This window comes from Streptopelia decaocto, assembly GCF_964273445.1.
Source record: "Streptopelia decaocto genome assembly, chromosome: 1".
Taxonomy (NCBI): Eukaryota; Metazoa; Chordata; class Aves; order Columbiformes; family Columbidae; genus Streptopelia; species Streptopelia decaocto.
Window position 1 is genome coordinate 7,607,275 of NC_138663.1, and position 21,261 is coordinate 7,628,535.

A 21,261-nucleotide genomic window follows, 5' to 3' on the forward strand; every position below is an offset into this window, starting at 1 on the left:
CAGCTGGACTAGGCTCTGTTTAGCTCCCCCGCTCACTGCCATTGGTCTCCCACTTTGGGAATTTTTGAGAATTGGCTCTCGGATAACCTTTACAGTGCATTGGGAGAGAGATTCCTGCAATCCTGCCTGTTCCTCATCACTCTGCAAGTTCTCTCATGAAATCCTTCTGGGTGATGTTCATCCTCAGTGGTTCATGTCACCTGGGAGGGTAATATGCTGCTTCCTTTTTATTCACATTTGTAGTTATGCAACAGCTTCCAAAGAAACACAGAGATTATTAGTGTCAGGTTTAAAGAGCTTTGTTCCCTTCTCCCGCCCTCGTCCAGCTCATGGGGCATGTTACGGTGCTGCTCAGACCTGCCGTCCAAGGCCTGGGCTGGGTTATCCGGACCTGTACAATGTGTGTAGCATGTCAACCTGAGATGAAGATGAGTTCTGAGAAATTTTGGCTTTAAAAATAGGTTGGGTGTGTGGCAGTCATCTCCTAGGAAACTTGTCATTGTATTATGAGACTATAACATGCTGTGATTACATTTCAGATAAAGGGAATCAGCATTGCTGTCAGATTGTTTCTGCTGAAGTTTTCCAACACAGAAGGTCGTCCCTGTGCAGCACTTGACTTTGGTTGGTGTTTGTGAGCTGGTTGGGGCACCAAGATAATTCCTCCTGTGCTGTTGCTCACTGGAGAATGGGAGGTGAACACTGAGGCGCGGGTGGCCCAGCATGGCACGTGTTTTTAGGTGTACTAAAGCTGCAGGCAACCAGAGTCTGTCACAGGTCTGGTGAGTCAGGTGGAGCTCAGTAGCGACAGCTTGCCTAGATGGATCTGGAGGTCTTTAGTCTTCATCCCCTTACCAGCAGGGTTGACAAAGAGATAAGTGATTGTTTTCTATGAAGACTGAACTGGTTGCTATTAAACCAGGAATCTAAATGCTTTTATGGAGGATATGACAGAGGTATCAGTGTCTGTCTTACTGCTGGTTTCCATGGACTATCTCAATGACTGATTGCTTCTAGACTCAACTCTAGGGGGTGGAGGTCTGTCCTTCTTTAAGGTGAAATATGGGAAACACCAGCACCTTTTCTCTGCTGTGATTCTCTAATGGGCTCAGTTGATTTGGTGTGGATCTACCACGCTGGAGGGACTCATCCCTCCTGATGCCGTCTTCTACCATCATATGGGCAGAGCAGCAGAAGGCAGGGATGATTCTCGTCCTCAGGGGATGGGTTTGCTGCCTGTGTCATTGGCCTTCTCTGCTGTTAAAAACATGTGATAAACCCAGAGGACCTCTGATGGGCCTTGTATGCGTTCTGCTTCATCTGGATCAACGCTTAGGCTGGGCATGGTTTGGGTGGAAGCTGGTCTACCTTCTGGTTTCTTACATTTCTTTTTGCCCAGTCCCAGTATAACTCCATGACATCAAAAAATGCTCCTTCAGAGCAGTGTGGAGGCTCATGACAAAGAGTTTATGTGAGGAAAGTTGTGTTGGTGCTGCATCTATTTTGTGAGGAACCTCAGTAGTTTCCACACAGCACCTTAGACATGGAGCCATGGAGAAATTGTCAACTGAAGCAGAAAGGAAAACTCTTTTTGCACTGAGGTTTGAGTGAAAACAGGGCTGAGGCTTGCACGGGCAGACAGTGTGTCACCATTATTTTTACAGTAGTATCTATGAGTTTCAGAAGTGCCTGGTAACTTCTGTGCACACTTAGACTGAAATAATCTTTGCCAAAGCATTTATTTTGAAGCTTGTCGTTACTAGGCAAACCAGTTTGCTAAGATTTCTTAATGTACCTCAGCTCAGACATGAAACTGCATGTGGATTTATGAGTCAAGAGTCTGGGGAGCAGGAAAGCAAACACTCTTGGAGTGTTTTAAGAGGTGGCCATTGGAAGTAAGGCTGCAGATGGAGCTCTGGATCTCCTGCGGTGGCTTTTCCCATCAGAGCTCAATTCTGAGCTATGAGGCAATTTATATTCCATTGTGCTGAATTGTGTCTCTATTTTTTTTTAATTCTAAGCTACGATTCAGAGTGGGCGAGGATGCAAAATACACATCATTTTTAGTCCAAATATTTAAAACAGATATGCAGAACCGGCTGGATGGGTAACAACAGGATGAGAACAAGCCAATTAAATTTTCGTGGCGGCACAGAAGGGCTCTTAGACAATTGGAATTGTTCAGCTGTGCTTGTGACTGCTCTGAACCCTGTGGCCTCCTCTTTCAGCGGCTGCTCATCACGTTCACAGGGAGTGTGTCCTGACTGGGGGCTGTGGATCGGATCTAAAGGATTAAACAGGAAAAGGCACATCCTAGGAAATGTGCCTTGATTTCATGGTCTGATGAACTGATGTAAATTTGTTCTTTAAATAAGCAAGAACTGTGCTGTGATCATGGGTGTAGAAGCCTTACGAGTCATAATCTTACCTTTGTTTTGAATGTGTGGTCATTCTGCATGCTCAGGTCCTATGAGGTGGGGAGGAGATCCATCTCTCTTAGCCTTCAAAGTGTCCACACTGTGAACAACTTCGGCTGATCACTCCTCCTAGGCTCCCTTTGCTCTCGGTGAAGATCAAGAGGTGTGTTTAGGTTGCGATTCACCTGACCAGTTAGGTGGTTAACCCAGCACAGGCACTGCTGCATTTACCATCTTCTTGCCACTGTACTGGACACTGGTGAGGCCCCACCATGAATACTGCATTCAGTTTTGGGCCCCTCATCTTAAGAAGGACATTGAGGTGCTGGAGAGAGTGCAGAGGAGGCGATGGAGCTGGTGAGGGGTCTGAGCATGAGTCTGATGGGGAGTGGCTGATGGAATTGGGGCTGTTTAGCCTTGAGAAAAGGAGGCTGAGTGGAGACCTTATCACTGTCTACAACTGCCTGAAAGGAGGTTGGAGCATGGAGGGTGTTGGTCTCTTCTCCCAAGTAGCAAGTCATGGGACGAGAGGAAATGGCCTCAAGTTGTGCCAGGGGAGGTTTAGATCGGATATTAGGAAAAAAATCTTCCTGGAAATGGTTGTCAGGCATTGGAGCAGGCTGCCCAGGGAAGTACTGGAGTCACCATCCCTGAAGGAGTTTAAAAGGCATTTAGATAAGGTTCTTAGGGACATGGTTTAGTGCGAGGGTTAGGTTATGGTTGGACTTGATGATCCTGAGGGTCTCTTTCAACTGAAATGATTCTATGATTCTTGCCCATAACAGGAGCCATGATGGAACAGCTTAGATCTCAACAACATCCATGTAGATATGGTCAGAGGAGTTTTGTTGTGTGTGGTCTGACACTGCTTTCTCTCGGAGGGGGACCAGATCCCAAGGCTGGAAGCCATGCGACTTCATTGCAGCTGCCTGACGGGCATCTCGGCACTAATGCCCACACATCTCAAATGATTTTTTTGACCAGAGTCAGGCAGTAAATGGAGCAGGGAATTTTTGGTTGACAGGGTTTAAGGATTCCTACAGGGTCATAGCATGCTGCCCTCAATATATTTTAGGATGGGATGTAATAATCTGTTGGAGATACTTCTCTGAGTACAAAAGGAGTGTGCACTTTGAGATTATGCAAAGTTCTTTGCTTGCAAATAATTAAAGTTAAGCAAAAAAAATAGGTCCATTTGGTTCCTGTTGCTCAGGTCCCTCATTTGTAGAGCAGGCTGTACAGTTCATGAATGACAGAGTTGATGTTTGAAAATCACAGGTCAAATAATACAGTCATTGCTTATGATCAGTGAAGAAGACCATCAGAACTGATACTGGGGGTTTGTTCTGTAGGTACATAAATGCCACCTGAATCAATGAGGTGCTGTGCAGACTTTTGCAACTTGGATTTGGGAAGGTCCAGACACCTTTAGGCAAAAATCCTGGTTAAGTGGGAGCTTCCCATGGTTTAGACACAACTGCAAAGTTATTCTTTACACAGTTGCTGGTTTCATCTTAACCAAAGACTTTGGCTTTACAAGGAACATAAGAATTGTTGCAATAAAACTATAGTCTCTGCACTATCTTTGCTTTGCTTTAAAAGTTGCAATGTCATCCAGTTGTTCCTTACTTGAGCCAGACTTTTGGAGAGTGCTATGGCGTGCCAGATGATTTCTTACGTTTCCATGTGGAGAAAGAAGAAGAAACAGACTTTTTCAAGTTGGTGTAATCTCCTTTACATGGCTGGATAAGAGCTCCAGAAATCAGATCTGTTGTAATATACCCTGCATATATCAGTGTCAGAACAAGGAAAGGCTTTGAAAAAAAAAATACAGAGAACACTTATGCTTCAAGAAAGGTTTGAGGTCATTATTAGAAAAAGAAAGGTTATTTCCTCATGAGAATTCTGCCGTCAGTTAAACCCTGGGAGATAATGAGCTCTTTTTGTCTTATACCATGAAAGTGGAAAAAAGATACTTAAATATTCACTTTGGAAAGAAAGTGATCATCAGTGGAGAAAATAAACTGCTTAAGAGCTCATTTGTGCAGTGTATAATGGAAGGAAGAGCTCAACACAAAAAGCTGTATGTTTTGCTTTTGATTTTGGATAGCTTTACTGTGATTGCCACAGAGGATGTAATGTAAATGTAATAGGCCTTTAAAGACAATACTTCCCTTTCTAATAGGGGTCAGGATTAATCAGAAAGGAGCAAACAGTTCAGGAAAGCACTGTAATAACAAACATGGCTGGGGATCTGTGCCAGGCCAGTTTCCCTTTTTAGCATCCATGCATCACTGTCTCAGAACAGACTGCATAGCATCCTATTAAATTAGCATAAACCAGGCAGCTGAAACAAATTAGTTCACCTCAGAAAGGGAAGAGATTCTGCAGAAACTTTTATTATTTTGGCTTAATTTCTGTGCTTTATGTGTTTTAATCATCTTTGTACCTAAATTTTATGGCAGTGAAGCCCATATTCATTGGTCTGCTCTGCACATAATGGCGCTTTTTTGACCAGATGTCTCCTTGGCCATGAGCTTCAGTGCCTTTATGCTGTTGGTATATGAGTTGGAGTGCCCCAGGCACTGAAGGATTTCCCATTTGTGTGGCTGGAAGCCACCTCAGAGGTGCTTTGCTCTCCTACCTCTGCTGCAACACAGAATCACAGAATGGTTGGGGCTGGAATGGACCTCTGGAGATCATCCAGTCCAACCCACCTGCTAAAGCAGGTTCACCAGAGCAGATCACACAGGAATGTGTCCAGGTGGGTTTGAATGTCTCCAGAGAAGGAGACTCCACAACCTCTCTGGGCAGCCTGGTCCAGGGCTCTGGCACCTCAAAGTAAAGACATTTCTCCTCTTATTCAGATGGAACCTCCTGTGCTTCAGTCTGTGCCCATTGCCCCTCATCTTATCATTGGACACCATTGAAAAGAATCTGATCCATCCTCTTGACACTCACCCTTGAAGTATTTATAAACATCTCTTCTCCAGGCTGAACAGACCCAGCTCTCAGTCTCTCCTCATAAGAAAGGTGCTCCAGACCCCTCATCATCTTCTTAGCCCTCCAATGGACACAGGTCTCAAACATGGTATTTCTCCACTGGCCCCCAAAGCAGCAGCCCCTGAACTGGTGTGTTGGTGGTGGTGGGCAGGGAGGAGTGCCCAGGACACAAGGCTACAGTGCAGTAGCTTGGATGCCTCACAACATCATCTTGAAAGAAGGAAAGGGGATTTCTCAGGGACAAGGTGCGCTGGTGGTGTGTGCCAGGCCCCCCTGTGGACCTGAGACTCCTCAGTAAAGTGAAGAACTAATTTCAACTATAGCATGGTTTAAATGGTTTCCAGCAATTCTTCCTTGGGTGAAAATGATTATTGCCCTTCAAGGACTAGGTTGTGTTCTCATGAAGGTGGTCCAGGGGAAGAGGCAGAGGTGAGAAGGAAACCACCTTGACTATATTGTTATAATTTAATGCTTTATAATGTGCACCTAAAAATTGGTGTTTTCTGGCTTAATAGAAGTCTGTCTTCTCTAAGGAACTTTCCTTTAAGTAGCTGACATGGATTTTCAATCTTAATTCTATTTTTGTTGGTTTTGTTGTTGTGTTTGTGGTTGCATGATTTTTTTTTTCTTTATTTCCTTTTTAATTTTTTTTTTTCATTTTTTTCCCCTGAAAGTATAAAATATTGAGTAGCTAAACCAGAAGAAGTAATAAGCCTCAACTTATCATTAAAACTCTTGCAGCTCACTCTGGTGACAAAAACTGTCAAAACACTAAGCTGTAATTGTAGATAATAGTACCCCCCAAAAAATGGAAGTTAAATCCAAACAAATCCAAACACTTTTGGTGCTACGCAAGATGAAATCTTCGTGCTGCTCATTCTGTTGCCACAAGTTGCCCTGTAATGGTGGTAGAAAACCAGACTGGCTTATAAGGAGGGGAAAGAAAGAAGAAGCCCTACCTGGAGTATGATATCTGTTGTGGTTGTGGCTATAAGTTCCATCAGAGATCTGTGTATTGGTGTGGTTCCCCTCACCGAAAAAATGTGTTAGAGGGGAAGCAGTGAGGTGGGTGGAGAGGTGAGGTCTGGAGCTGGGAATGTGCTGCCCATCCCTGGGCATGGTGATTCCCAGGCTCACAGAATCACTGAATGGTTGGGGTTGGAAGGGACCTCTGAAGGTCATCCAGTCCAACCCACCTGCTAAAGCAGGTTCATCAGAGCAGATCACACAGGAATGTGTCCAAGTAGGTTTGAATGTCTCCAGAGAAGGAGACTCCACAACCTCTCTGGGCAGCCTGGTCCAGGGCTCTGGCACCTCAAAGTAAAGACATGTCTCCTCATATTCAGGTGGAACCTCCCGTGCTTCAGTCTGTGCCCATTGCCCCTCATCCTATCACTGAGCACCACTGAACAGAGTCTGGTCCATCCTCTTGATACCCACCCTTGAGATATTTATAAACATTGACGAGATCCCCTCTCAGCATCTCTTCTCCAAGCTGAACAATCTTCTCACACTATGGGGAAGCAGCTGCTCATTGGAAGACTCCAATGGTCTTAACCTGCCTACTAGCTCAGACAACAGGCTGATGGTATCGGCATGAGGCGATGGCTCAGGGCACAGATATGCCATGGTCCAGGAATGTTCTCCTTGCTACAAGAACACTCAGCAAACAGTATTTTTGCCTCTTGCCATCATTGTTTGGTGTTCATGAGGCAACAGCAAGAGCATTTTTGGGACATTTGGAAGTCTTGTTCATCATTGCTCTCTACAGCTGTCTGAAAGGAGGTTGTAGCACAGAGGGTATTGGTCTCTTCTCCCAAGTAACAAGTGATAGGATGAGAGGAAATGGCCTCAAGTTGCACCAGGGAAGATTCGGATTGGGTATTAGGAAAAATTTCTTCCTGTAAAGGGTTGTCAGGCACTGGAACAGGCTGCCCAGGGCAGTGGTGGAGTTTAACCCCTCCATGGAGGGGTTTAAAAGGCATTTAGATGAGCCTTTTAGGGACATGGTTTGGTGCTAGAGTTGGGTTATGGTTGTACTCAATGATCTTGAGGGTCTTTTCCAACCAAAATAATTCTATAATTCTATGATCTGTAATGTGCAATAGCAGGCCCAGCCCCAGCAAGTCCCCAGCCCCAGGCATCCCCTCATCATGGGATGGGGACATCACAGCAGGTGGGACGTGACACAGCCCAGAGCAAAGCCCTGTCTGATGTTACAGCGGACACTCACCAGCCTCCAATGTAGGAAACAGCATTTTTGGTTGTGGCTGAGTGGCTCAGTAGAAGTCAAATGAATAGTGAGGCTAAAAATACTGGTGGTAATAGAGTGATCCTGGTTTTTCTGCTCTTGCCCAGGAAGCATTGCCATAGAAGGGGCTGCAGAGCTGGGACTGTGTGTTTGATGAATGAAAATAGCTAGAAAAAAGCATTTGTACTCTAAAGAATAGATGCCCGCAACCACATTAGGAAGTGTGTTTCTTTCCCTGTAAATTTATGTTCAGCTCTTGAGAATGTGTAAGGATATTTGACTTCTGTATCATATGCAGCGGAATCCCAAAAGCCGCCTCCTTTGCTCTTGGTTGGGTAAAAACACCCTCCACGGTTTGGTTCTGTAACTTTGCATTCAGACATCACTGAGATACTGAAAATTACATTCTAAATTAATTTTCACACAGATCTCAGGACATTTGTGGACATGACACTGGAATGAAAAGCTTTATTTCCAGCCTTAGTTTGGGTTTATGTTGGAATGAGCCTGGCATTTGGGAGAGTGAAGATGTGTGAAAATTTGTGCCGGTTACACAGAGCCTGAGCTCATCCCATTGTTAACCCCTTGAGGCCCATGAGAAAAGCTGTGAAAATACCGGAGAAGATTTTTTCTTATGTACCTGCCTCTGTTTGTGGTGCAGTTCAAAGTCACTTTTCTCTGGGGACTCAAGGAGCAGAATTTGTCTGTGGTCGCTGCAGCCATGCTATGGAAATGTCCTTCTTTGATTTGGTCCCATTTTGATTCAGCCAGTCTCTTGTCTTCAAGCGATCTTCACTGTGAACATGGTATATTTTTCAAATGAGTGTTCACTGTATTTTTCCGTGGTTTGGATGGGGCAAAGTACACACAGAACTGTATCATAATTAAGATCATTAGCTATTCCCAGCCCAAAGATGTGAAATGCGTTTCCTGACTGTGTCTGTTGGTTTTGTATGACAGAGCACCTGGCAATGCAGTGGAAAACTGCTCAACATGGAGGTTCCTGTCAATGGAAAAAAAGATGTTGTATCCCTCCATCAACTCTTTGTCTTAATTTTGGCAGTATTTTTCTGACAGCGGGTGTTTTTTTGATGAATGAGAACAGATTTGCTGTCGCCGTGTATGTTGTTCATTGTATTCCAGAAATTAAGTGTCCATATTAAATTATAGTTCGAATAGATGAATGAAAAAGTTATATATCCTTTATTTCCTAGCCTGGCAGCCATTGTTTTCTATTAGAAAATCCAGACTGTTTGGGTATGAATGCTGTTCCTATTCCAACGTTAATCTTAAAATCTTAATCTTTAAATCTAGATTAAAGAAAAAAACAGGATGAGAAATAAATTAATTAAAACTATAACAAATTGACATCTCATATGATCCTCCATGGTCCAGATATGTGCAAAGGGTAAAGGGGTCAGAATGTCTCAACTACCTTCTAGAATTTGCCATTATCTTAGGGTGACACAGTGAGTCATATAACCTCTCTTTTTTTTCTCATACATTGCTCCTAAGTCATATACAAATGAACTAGATTATGAAATCATTTCATGCCTTAATTAGAAGTTTGAACAGAGTCGATCCTCTAGGGTATATAATAACATGGTCAAAACTTTCAAAAATAGGTTTGGCTGCTGCTCGTGTGTTGTGGCAGCTAAAGGTGGTCTAATTCTGCAGAAGTTTCTCCTTTACCCATTTCCACCTCTGTCCTACTTCCTCAAAACTGTGCCGCTTTTTAATGTGTTTGCTATGATGTGCAGGCAGGGCAGCGAACGCTCCTGGAGGGGCTTGAGTGTTGGGTCCCCAGGCATGTTGGAGAGGTTGAAATTACCTGTTTCCCAGCACAAGGGAACGGGACATCCGAACCATTGCAGGCACCTTTAAAATAATAACTGTTAATCAATTAACCTCTTCTCCTTGATTTCTTTTTTTTTTTTTTAATCTGTATCAGAGCGTGAAAATAAGTTTTGGACCATATTTTTTTTTTTTTTGAAAAGGAGAATAAAACTCCTCAAATGTTTTCACAAACACCTTCCTTATTATTTCACTGACTAAGAAATATCCCAGTCTGCCTGTCTACTTCACAGAAATTTTGTTTTTCCCTGCACAGAATTTCAGATAAAACCTCATAATTCGAAATACAAGATGCACCAAGAGGTTTCTGAATCTCTTTCTGTCTGGTTGCTGTGACTGTGGAGAGATACTGATATGTGGGTTGCAAATGGCAGGTCTTTGGAACATCATGTTTTATTAGAGACCATGCGATACCTCCTAGGAGAAGTGGGTGTTAATCCAGAGCCCTGTCTGAGCTGCAGATGTGCTGGTCCAGCTGCAGATGTGCTGGTCCAGCTGCAGATGTGCTGCATCTTGCTAGTCCAGCATCTCCTGTATCTTCTTACTTTTCTTTATATCGTATAACACTACTTGATGATGCTTAATGGAAACGACGTCCTGTCACTTCAATGGTGTAAAATGCACCATTTTCGCAAACCCAACATATTTCTAGAACTCTGTACATAGTTTTTAACCCTCAACAAAGAGTCTTCTTAAATTCTTAGAGATAAATTCCTTCCCTCATTAATGTCTTAATTTTAAAGGGGATATTAATTCTTTAGGGGAAAAATCTTTGCAAGCCAGCCAGGTTGGTAGTTCTGGGGAGCTTTTTTGAGGAGGTGGAGAATTTGCTGTAGGTTATATTGCTGTTAGCAAGAAAATGAGTAGCCCTGCTTTTCTGACTTTCTCTCTGGTATTTATCTGTTCATGTGTGAGTCAAGAGGGGTTTAGTGTGGGCTGGGCTGGATCGTTAAGGGTGGGTGAATTCAGCTGTGTGTTTGAAATGATGGTAATTTCTTGCCTGTCTATACACTGTTATTTCTGACTCTCCTCTGACTCCAGTAGACTCCAGGAGTGTCTTTTCTGCCTTTTCCTTGCTGATGCTCCCTGCTATTATTATTAATTCCATTTCTTTTCTCTTCTCCTATACTGTTTATTCCTCTTAGTCTGTGTTTCTTTGATCCCTATCTGCATCTGTTCCCTCCCTTCTCTTTCCTTTCAGCTCTTCACTTCTCTTTCTTTTGTCCATTCTCTTGTTGCTCTGTGAACACGGGAGCATTTATAGTGCATGGGATGGTGCCGACCACCTCATATCTCCCTTTCCGACCAATTCACCCCAAAACTCTCCCCCCCATTACCCAGGGGCTCTTCCCAGTACCAGCAATTTCCTGTCATGGCCTCATAAAAAACTGGACATAAAAAAATGATGCCATCAGTGCCCAGGGTTGACACGTTGAGTGAATGCTTTAGCAGAGGTCCAGCTTATTTCATGCTTTAATGAGAAAGGTTGTTAAGAAGATAAGGAATTGGTTTTTATCAGTATCTCGGAGCTCCCGAAAAAATGTCATTTAAATTCGCAAGAGGCTGTTTCCAGCCATTGAACCCGATAGCTGTCCTGGTAAGTGGAGAAAGAAATCCAGCCAAATGGTGAAGGCAGCTGAAATAAAGTGTTTCCCAAAGCTGCCTTTATTGCGTAGAGGAATATAAAGGGATTTCCTTTACTTTGTTGTCTGAGAATGGCAATGAAATCCAGATCGGGATGGGAGCTCTTTGTTTTTATAATATCATAAACATTGAGAGAGCCGTGTGATCATTAGATGAGAGGTATGAATACACTGATTTTAACAGCATTTAACTGAAGGCGAAAAAGCTTGTTCAAGACGCAGCTGGAGCGAAGTGCAGTGTTGAAAGCTTAAGCAGATGGGGCTTAAGGGGTTCATGAAATAGAGCTGGGAGCTTCTGAGCGCCCTGGTCTGCAGCTGAAGCTGATAAGCACCAAGGGGTCTCAGGGCTTTCCAGTAAAAGGATTTCATTCATTGCAGTTCTGGTATGGCTGTCCCAAGCATGAGGGTTGGGATGAAAACCCTTTTTGGTGAATCAAATGATTAGGACTGTTGGTAATAGGAAAACAAAGATTAGGTCTTTAAAAACACTTTGGATTTTTATCTCACAAGCCATTAAGACCAGTTGTTTGGGCTCTGAATTGGAGCCCACGATGCTCTGCTGTGGCAGATTTTACACAAAGCAGAAAACAGTGAATCATTTCTGTACTCAGCGTGGCATAAACACAGTCAGAATCTGGGTCGCTGTCCTTTTCAGCAAAAACGAGGCAAAACGTTCTTTGTTCAGAGGGTCAGTGCCACATGTAGACAAGTGTCAAACACCCACCGTAACAGTTTGCAAAGGTCTCTTTTAATCCCTTCCTAAACTTCCCGTTGCCTTTTTCCTATCACTGCTGCCCACAAAAGTGTTTCTTTCCCAAGCAGCAGCCTCTTCCTTTTTGCTAATCCACTTATCCACGGGTTAGTGATTCATTCAGTCGTTTTGCAACTCAGGAACCGTTGGTGAGGTCACAGCTGCTTGTTTGTGTCATCGACATGCATGACTTAAAAAGGAAGAGCCTGGCCCGGAACCGAAACGCTTCTGTTTATCTGCAAATATCTAGATAAGCAGCCGTTGTGAGGGATGAAAGTCAGAGAAAGCTGGTGGTAGCCAGGGCTGCGATCAAACATTAACGTTTTAAGAGTGGGCTGGAGCGTGGTGGGGTTTGCTCTGAGCATTTTTCACAGCGAGCTATTTAGAAAAGCAGAATAAATCTACTGATGGAGGGGAAATAAAGTGGCAGGATGCTTTATTTTATTTTGTATAAATAAAATATGAACCCTTGGCTGGTGGATCCTTCAGTTGTGGTCTGGTTAGATGAGTCTTCGGCTCTGATTGCTCTTGGACAAAGCGGGTGCTCCAGGAGGAGGTTCTGGTGAATAGGAGCAAAGGTTTGCTGTTCCTCCTCAGGCCAGTGCTCTGTCTTGCCCAGTAACTCACTGCTAAACCATTAATGAGCACTAGAACCTGAGAATGGTCCTAATGTGCCATAGCAAGGGTCTATCCAGACCAGCAGTGTCTGAATGATGCTCAAATGCAGAGAAAACAGTGTAAGAACAGAAAAAAAAAGTGTATAGAGCAGTGACTGTAACATTTTCCTGGGCTCTTCTCATTCAGGTCAAGATGCTTTGGAGGGAGCAATGAGAGTGCAAGAAATAATACACTGCTATGGAATAACCTAACGAAGGAGAGGCACTGCCCACTCTGGGCAATTAGTGACTGGCTGCTGTGATGAAGTTTCTTTATTTGTGTAATCCTCTCTGGGGTAACCATAGGGAGGCTGCTATTAAAGCCAGCATTGGGACTTGTGGTTTAATCCAATTCTTTGGCTTTAGCGATTACACACGCGGCAGTTTGTGTTGTGGAACAACGCTGTGTACACAGAGAAATCCTGATGCTGCTTGCTTGTCTGGGTGAGGTTTGGGCCAATGGTGGGGAGATGCTCTGGGCTGCTGGGAGGACCAGAGCGGAGGCCCCGTCCTCTTGTGGTCACTGAGGGACCGAGAGCACTCTTGGCACTGATGTGCCTTTGAGTCCTGGGGGCTTTATGCTGCTATATGAGCTAAACATCCCAAAACTTTAATCCATCATATCAGCAGCTGGACTATGGCCCATGCCCCTCTGTATAGAAATGATGTTTTCTGATTTTCAAGCTTTGCTTATACCTCTGCTGAACTACAGTTCTTTGTTAAAATCATAATGGGTAAAGCCTTTCATGTTTTGCCTGAGTGTGAATGTCTGCATATGTCTGCGAAGGCAAAGCAAGATGCTCATAACGACGCTGTGGTGATTAACAAGAATAGCCATCGAACAACACTCAAAGAACGAGATTCGATGGTTGTGTTTCAGTTAACAGCTGCCAAAGAAAAGGCACTGCTTAAAATCGGGATTTTTCGTTTCTTATTTCAGGGGTGCGTTCTCCGAAGTTGTTTTGGCTGAAGAGAGAGCGAGTGGGAAACTCTTTGCGGTCAAGTGCATTCCCAAGAAGGCACTGAAGGGAAAGGAAAGCAGCATAGAGAATGAAATCGCAGTCCTGAGAAAGTGAGTATCAGACCTTCATTTCTGCCTCTTCACTTCGATTAAACTCCTGCTTTTAAGGAGCAGGAACAGTGATTGACAAGTGTGACTGACAGGTTGTTCAGCCCATCACAGGGAGACAAGATCACCTGAGCTGAAATGCTGCTGAAAATGTTTTGAGAAATGCTCCAGTTTTCTTTTGTATTAATACAGCCAGATGACTGCAAAATGGGAAAGAAGTGGAGCTGGGCTGAAGGAAAACCAACAGTGCCCTGAAAAGACCTTATCCACCCAGTAGCTGGGCCATTGGCTTTGAGGAGGGCAAGAGCAGGGTTCTAATTTCCAAGTGCTTAAAACAGTGGGTACATTAATTGCTCTAAAACTAATTAGATGTGACAGATTTTTGTGAGAGATGGTGGTAGCATGTACCATGGATAAGGTACCTCAGCCACTTCTGAAAGTGACTTTTCAGGGCAACTTCTATTTTATCAGGGTTATCCACGGTGTGTACATTTTCCTGACTGTGGCTTGAAGACACAGATAAAAAAAGTCAGCTCCTAATTGCTATGACATCAGTGTAGTCAGTAAAGACTTGATCCTTAACTTCTTCCTCATCTTATGCCCTGAAGGTAGGATTCATCTCACCTGACTTGAGACACTTGAATCTAAACTTGTCACATTTGAATTCTATCTAAATAACAGAAGGAGGTTCGTAAGTTTAGGATTGGTCCACATAATTTGTTTTAAACTTCTAAAAACACCTTCTCATTGAACTAAAGTTGGTACAGCTACGTTGGAATCTATGTTGGACTGGGGCAATCTCATTGCTGTTGCTCTGCTGTCCTCAGTGGGACTTCTTGCCCCAGCTCTTGGTCGTGTGGAAGCTGATGGCTCATCATCTGGGCACCATGTCACAAATCTTATCCTAAATCTTTAACTGGATATTTCTCAACTAAATACTCAGACAGCCAAAGTCCACGGAGCAGGTCCAGGGGCAAACTCAGCTGTCTCGGGTGGCAGAGGGGATCCTTTTCAGTGAAGGGACATGAGTGGGGCCCCAAACACCTCCAGGCTCCTATTGCTGGACCCACATCAGGCCAGTACAATGTAAATCCAGTGATAAATGCAGCATGTTGACTTGCTGTGTACTGTTATTGAGAACCTGTCATAAAGCTCAACCGTTACCATCTCAATAACCAGGTCATAACAGCCAATAACTGGCAGCTTGAAATGGTCTTTGTCTATATATTTTTTTTTTCCCCTAATACTAATGTGTGGCTGTAAGAGCAGCAATATTGGCCTGCAGTAAGGATTGCCGTGCATCAGCCTTGACCCTAAACTAGTAGAGCGGAGAAACCCTAGAGGTTATTTCTTACTTCTGTGTTGTGAAACGTTTCTGTTCTCTGCAAACAATTCCTTGAAAAGCCAGGAGGCAGGACCCGGGCTGTGCTATTCCAGCAGCAAGGGCAGGAGAGCGAGTGGGTGGAAAGTTCCTTAATTTCATACATTAGACCTACTTGGTCCCTTGTCCTATGCACTTTAGGACCTTAAGAGAGGTTTTTTTTCCTTCATGTCTTCTGCTGAGCTGTTGCTAATACAAACTTTGCATGTCATTGTATTTATTCTGAAAATAGACATCTTTGCTAGCAGACACACTATTGAATTTGTATGTGCCACCAAGGAGACACTTAGAAAATAACAAACTGGACCTGCCTACAGTTGAGGAGAGGGGATATCAACTTGTTTCTTTGTTCAGTGGATTCTCTGCTTCAAAAGCTGTCCATAAAAATAGATTTGAGAGAGGTGGAGTGGATCCTGAGCAGCTGTTGCTAAGCTCCAAAGGTATCTAAGTGTCCTTGTTTTGGATTTCTGGTAGCTTAATATTGCTTGGGGATGGCTAATTTGTGTGTTGTCTAATTAGGGGCTGCGCCGAACCTCTGGTGCCAAGGGGGATGTGCACAGAGGGCTCCTGTTCCCTGAGAGAAAGGTGTAGAGCCACAGAGGGTGGACGCAAAGCAAATATAAATAGACACATGTCTCGATCCTAGTCTCTCTTTCTGTTTTTCCATTGTATCTTTGGGGATGCTTAAACTCCAGTGAGATATATCCTGATTATACTCCCTGCAGCCTCTGCCAGCTTTCAGGTAAGCTGCTCGTGGTCCTGTGTGTGTGATGAGCAGGTTTTTATTGTGTCCAGAACTGGTACACACAAGTATCACACGTACATTTTACCCTCAGGCTGCTCTGCAGGAGGTTTGTCCCCCTGCCAGTCCTGCCAAGTCATGCGGATCTGGCAGAATCAATATGGAAAAGTGTTTGAATGATGTAATGTGTTCAAGTTGTATTTTAAATAATGTGTTTTTTTAGATTCAGGATTAAAAGTCTGTGCATGGAATACTGTAGGAAGTAGAACCTGGTGATGAAAGCACAAATCCAATGACCCTTGGGTCCCCCTCTCAGTTCTGCTGCTGACTTCCCATGCGACCTTAAGTATCTTCTGTCTCAATATGTATTGTCTTTGAAACAGCCTTTATTCAAAACACTTTTGAATAAAAAGTTTTACCTGCAGTTCGTTTTGTAGCCATTTCTCATGTCAGCAGGCCCAGAAGAGCAAGTCCAAGAAGGGAGATTTTTGTGCTGGTTTTTTAGTATGAAATGGTTGCAGCATCGTGTCAATCCTTGTGTGTCACAGCCAAAAAGCTGTTGGAAGTACTAATCAAATGTTCCGTGTTGGGGAAGGTCAGTGGTCCCCACATGAAGTACGTGGAAGGTAAGGAGATTTCATCTCCCCGTCTGAGGCCTTGGATGCTCCTGCTGCCAAAACAAAATAGCACATTTGAGAAGCGATGTTCTGCTAACAGAGGAGCGAGCTGCCAGCCAACTGATCTGCATGTTTGTGTGAGTGCCAGAGTGAATCATGCATACTCCATCATCCTATTTTTTTTTTTCCAGCCATGGCCAACAAATCTGTTCTTAAAAAAGAAAAAAGGCGGAAGAGCCGTTAAGTCAATATTTACGCCTAGCAACCTTAACAGGGTTCTTCCAATATGGACTCTTTTGTGTCCCGTGGAAATCCATGGCAACACTCCCCGAAGACTCGGATGGGTGGGGATGGAGTGGGAAGGAGCTTGTTGACTGCAGCACCAGGAGAGATTGAGTCTGCACTTAATCCGGGAGCCTGAGCCCAACAAAACGTTTAAGCATGCGCCTAATTTTAGACAGTTATTCGTGGCGGTGAAATCTGTGAGTAGGTTGAGCTCACTTTGCTGAACTCAGGCCTAAAGGGATGAGAGAGTCACCTGTGTTTGGTACCTCATCAGGGGAAGGGGGGGAGTTTTCTTAATGTCTTCAGTTAGTACCTTTTAATTGTGTGCTGGCTGCCTGCAGCTGGACACAGGGCAAAATATTACGTCTTATCACAAAATCAAGTGAAAAGTCAGGCTGCATAATTTTTAAGCTTTAAAATGTATTTATTTAGCAGTGGAAAATGTGCTGTGGTTTAGAATCTGAGGGAGACAACTGGATCTCTAGGACAGGACTATCACAGCCCTATTAACTAACTGGTGGTGGGGAATGACAGGTCACCTTTGTGTGATTTTTCCTGACCTGAGATGTGAGGAGTTTCATAACCTGCTCTGAAATCAACCATTCTGTTTAGAGCAGAAAGGTAAATGTGATCCTTTCCATTGTTTGCTGTAGAACAGAGGAAATTTCTTCCACTTAGGGTAATTTTCCAGGTGTGAACATGCTGAAAGATGTGTCTGCTGTTAGACGGGTTCCTGAAGGCAGTAGGTGCTGCGAAGAGTTGGACGGCACAGAAGCACCAGTCTGATGTTCTAGTTAAATAGCAAAAAGAACCTTGTAAGAGCCAGACAGAGGCTACAGACAGTGGCTACACCACTGTTTGTCACAAGAAACTTTCTAGCTGCCTGGGTGATAATTGCACAACCATACAGATTTGGTGCCAGGTCAAGCAAGGGGAGGAACAATAAACTGTGTGTAGCCCTGCACGCAGGTGTATTGATTACTTAATAGCAGTAATGTGCTCAAGTGGGTGTCTTGTTAAACAAATGCTGCTTAGCTAGCAAATCATACTCTGCTTTAGCTAGTTTCTGCTGAACAGGTATTTTAAAAATAATTTCTAAAGTATTTAGATATTTCTTACCCTCACCCCCTCTCCTTTACTCTCCTAGATCCTCTGGGAGAGGCACCATTAAATTCCTTATTACAAATCAGAACCGTGCTGAATTGCAGACTGAAGACATTTTTCCTATTAGACGGCATGACTGAACCGTTTCTAGCAGGTCAGCTAAAATCCTACCAATGCTTTCCATTCCTGTTTCTTTGCAAGATGAGGGACTGGGTGGTCAAGCAGTAATCCATGCATTGCCCTTTATATGCCTGCACCTAAATCCAGGAGCTTCTGCTATAATAAGGGGCAGGGAAAGAGCTGCGAGGAATCCTCCTGTAAAGTCTGGGAGGTCAGGGCTGTACCCATCATAAAACTAAGCAAAAACCAGCAACGAAAAGTTTTCCTAAAGTGGATGAAAGTGTGGATGTTCCTGCTCTCCCAGAAATCAGGCAATGGTCCATCCCTTGCTCCATTCCAGGAGGTAGTGCCATTCACAGCGTTGAAGAGGACACCCTTGATAACAAGTGTGGAAAAACCACCCCTTCTCAAGATTTACATGAAGACTACAAAAATAATTTCAAAAATTGTGCCTCATTGCTCCTTTTCAGTAGCCCATTGACAAACTCCCCCTAAAAACCTCTCTGTCCCAGATTCTTGCTCTGTAGGAGCTCATCCCTCCGGGGCCAACCCCAGAGCCTCTAGGAAGATGAATCCAAATTTAGTTTTGAAACCCATTAGTTACCTCTGACTAAACTCTTCTGTGCAATTTAACTCAGAATCAAAGGCTACATTAATTCTGAATAAAATTGGCCATGCAGAAGTTTAATGTGCCCTAACATAAATTCAAGCATTTAATTAATTCAGATCAATGTTCCTGAGTGACTTTGTGGGGCAGATTCACCTAGTCAAGCCACGGCTGTCTCTGGGTCAAAAAGTACAGCCCTTGCAGGCCTGGATGGTCCCATACTCCAGTTTCCCAGTTTGAAGGCTCTGCTGGTGCCCAGTAGTGCTCACCTTTGGGGATTATTTTCCTCTGCGGGGTCATGCAAATGGAGTATGGGGCTAGCCAAATTGAAGAGGAGATACTCTGATCCTGTGTTAGTAAGTGCTGACATAAAAGTGATGGCAATTAGATTGTGTATCTGCTGCAAAAACAAACCTGTGGGATTGGGGTTTAAGGAGTTAAGGACTAATTACCTCTTTACACCCCAGAACTAAGAGCTCCTTTTCCTGTAAAGCAATGAATGGGTTAGTTAGGAAAGGAAGAAAAAAAACAATAACAACACACTGGGTATCTCTGTCAGGTAACATTATTTATCTGAAGCTTTGCTTATCTTATTGACAAAACAGGCTCGCTGCTTTTTTTCACTCCTTTTTTCCCCTTCTGTGAATAATGGTGAGGAGATAGGCTGCCTCAGCAAGAATTGAAGAGACAGCTGGTTGTCATATTAAGTAATCACTTTCAGAGAAAGCTTTTATGTAGATTTACTTGTTAAAACCTGGCTTGCTCATGCCGCTGCGGTTGCGCTGGGGCGACAGAAGGCAGACTCTGCCCTCCCCATGCGGCCGTGCTCCAGGATCTGCCATCCGTGCATCAGGGCATCCCCAAAGCCGTCACCCAGAGAGGCCCTGAGGATGGCTTGGGGTGCCCAGGTGTGTGGCTCCCGGTTAGGGGGTGATGACCAGTGGCACCATTAATGATGCTGATGTCAGTGGTGGAAGAGTGTGGCCCTTGCAAGAATGTATTCCAAGAATATATCATGTTCTACAACTTCCTCACAAGGGGAAGAGGAGGGGCAGGCACTGAGCTCTTCTCTTTAGTGACCAATGACAGAACCCGAGGGAAGGGCAGGAAGATGTGCCAGGGGAGGTTCAGGTTGGACATTAGAAAAGGTTCTTCACCCAGAGGGTGCTGAACACTGGAACAGGCTCCCCAGGGAGGTGTCACGGCCCCAGGCCTGACAGTGTTCAAGAGGAGACTGGACAACACCCTCAGACACATGGTGTGAACTGTGGGGTTGTCCTGTGCAGGGACAGGAGTTGGACTCGATGATCCTTGTGTGTCCCTTCCAACTCAGGACATTGTATGATTCTGTGACATTTTCAGTATCCTTCATGGAGAGACTTCACCATTGCCCTCAGGTGTTCGCTGAGCTGACCCAGGTGCCTGGTGGGACCTCAGTGCCCACCCCTGGGGTCACCATAAGTGCTGGGTGCTCTGGGCATCCCGGCTGGGGAGGCGGGTGAGGGATGGAAAGGAGCCAGAATCTACAAAACATGGCAGGGTGGGGGGACGGTTGGCGTGCCTGGAGGTTGACATCAGCTTCAGACCATGAGCTCATCTCCCGAATCAACGAGATGCAGACTGGATGAATTGCCCTTCTCGGGTTTCAGGTAAAAGTGAATCTGACTCTATACATGTGGGTACGGCACAGGATGGCTCTGCCATGGCACTTGCAGTTGACTTCTTATTAAGCAACTTATTTTGCTGCAAAGAACTCATGCGAGTGAAAAAAAATGTGAAACCTGAAACAAAGCTGACACCATTTTTGATCACTGAGATGCTGGAAACTTTACCAGGGAAGACTTTGCAGGCAGGACTGCCTGGATTATATTTCATGCTAGATTAGATGTAAGCAGATGTAGGGAAGCAGATCAAGGCATCTTAAAAATCCTAAAATACATTAAACGAGAGAGAAAAATCCCCTCCAAAATAGCAAACACAAACAAAATCCCTTCTGTCTTCTCTGGTTTTACACAGTTTCGTTTACATGCAGTGTGCTCTGTAATAGCTTTAGCTGTGGTGCATGGCATCCCTGTGTTCCAGCCTGTCTCTGTGCTGTGTGTATGCAGACAGTTTGCTCCTTCAAGTATGTTATAGTGCGACAAGTCATTTTGCTGTAATTGCTGGGTGACAATGCAGCTGTCCCCTCTTCTGGGTGGCGACATTTTACCAAATCTCCCTTGCATAACTGTTCTTCTTCAGGGTCACCCCATACCCTGAGCCAAAAAATGGCCTATCCATGCTGGGAGGAGGATGCAGGTCAGATGGGATGAAAGTACATTGTCACTCAGAGCTCCAGCTTGGACAATAACTCGATGTGTTAAAGAACAAACAACTGCTTTCTGAAATAGTTGCTCTAAGATGCTTTCAAATTAGCAGAATGGGTTTTTCAGCTTTAGCTGGAGTCTGTGACTGCACCCTGTGTGTGTTGTGTGTTGACCCCATCCTATGCATAGCTGGAATTACAAAGCCAGGCTCCTTTTAGACCTCTGAGCTAAAGAATGATCATATATTCCCTGTTTTCCAGTATTTATTACTCAGGAAGGTGGTTACAATTGTGTTTCAGTGCTATAAGTATCTGGTTATATGCACTGTTACCTATTAAAAAAGGAAAGAACTGTCAAGATGCATAAAGACTCATTAATACAATCTAACAGTTTGATAAATAACTCGGCTTTATACCTGGATGCATAAGGTCTGTCTTTGTCAACACCCACATGTT

General features: G+C 44.1%; 1 protein-coding gene across 2 annotated transcripts in view; it reads left to right on the top strand.

Moving 5' to 3' along the window:
* The window catches only part of CAMK1D (calcium/calmodulin dependent protein kinase ID), a 238,297-nt gene that overhangs the window by 84,489 nt on the left and 132,547 nt on the right, over positions 1-21,261 (top strand). For both annotated transcript variants that reach the window (XM_082072739.1, XM_082072738.1), the window contains exon 2: positions 13,516-13,647. In XM_082072739.1, the coding sequence (XP_081928865.1) occupies positions 13,516-13,647 (132 nt within the window). The remainder of the gene's footprint in view (positions 1-13,515; positions 13,648-21,261) is intronic.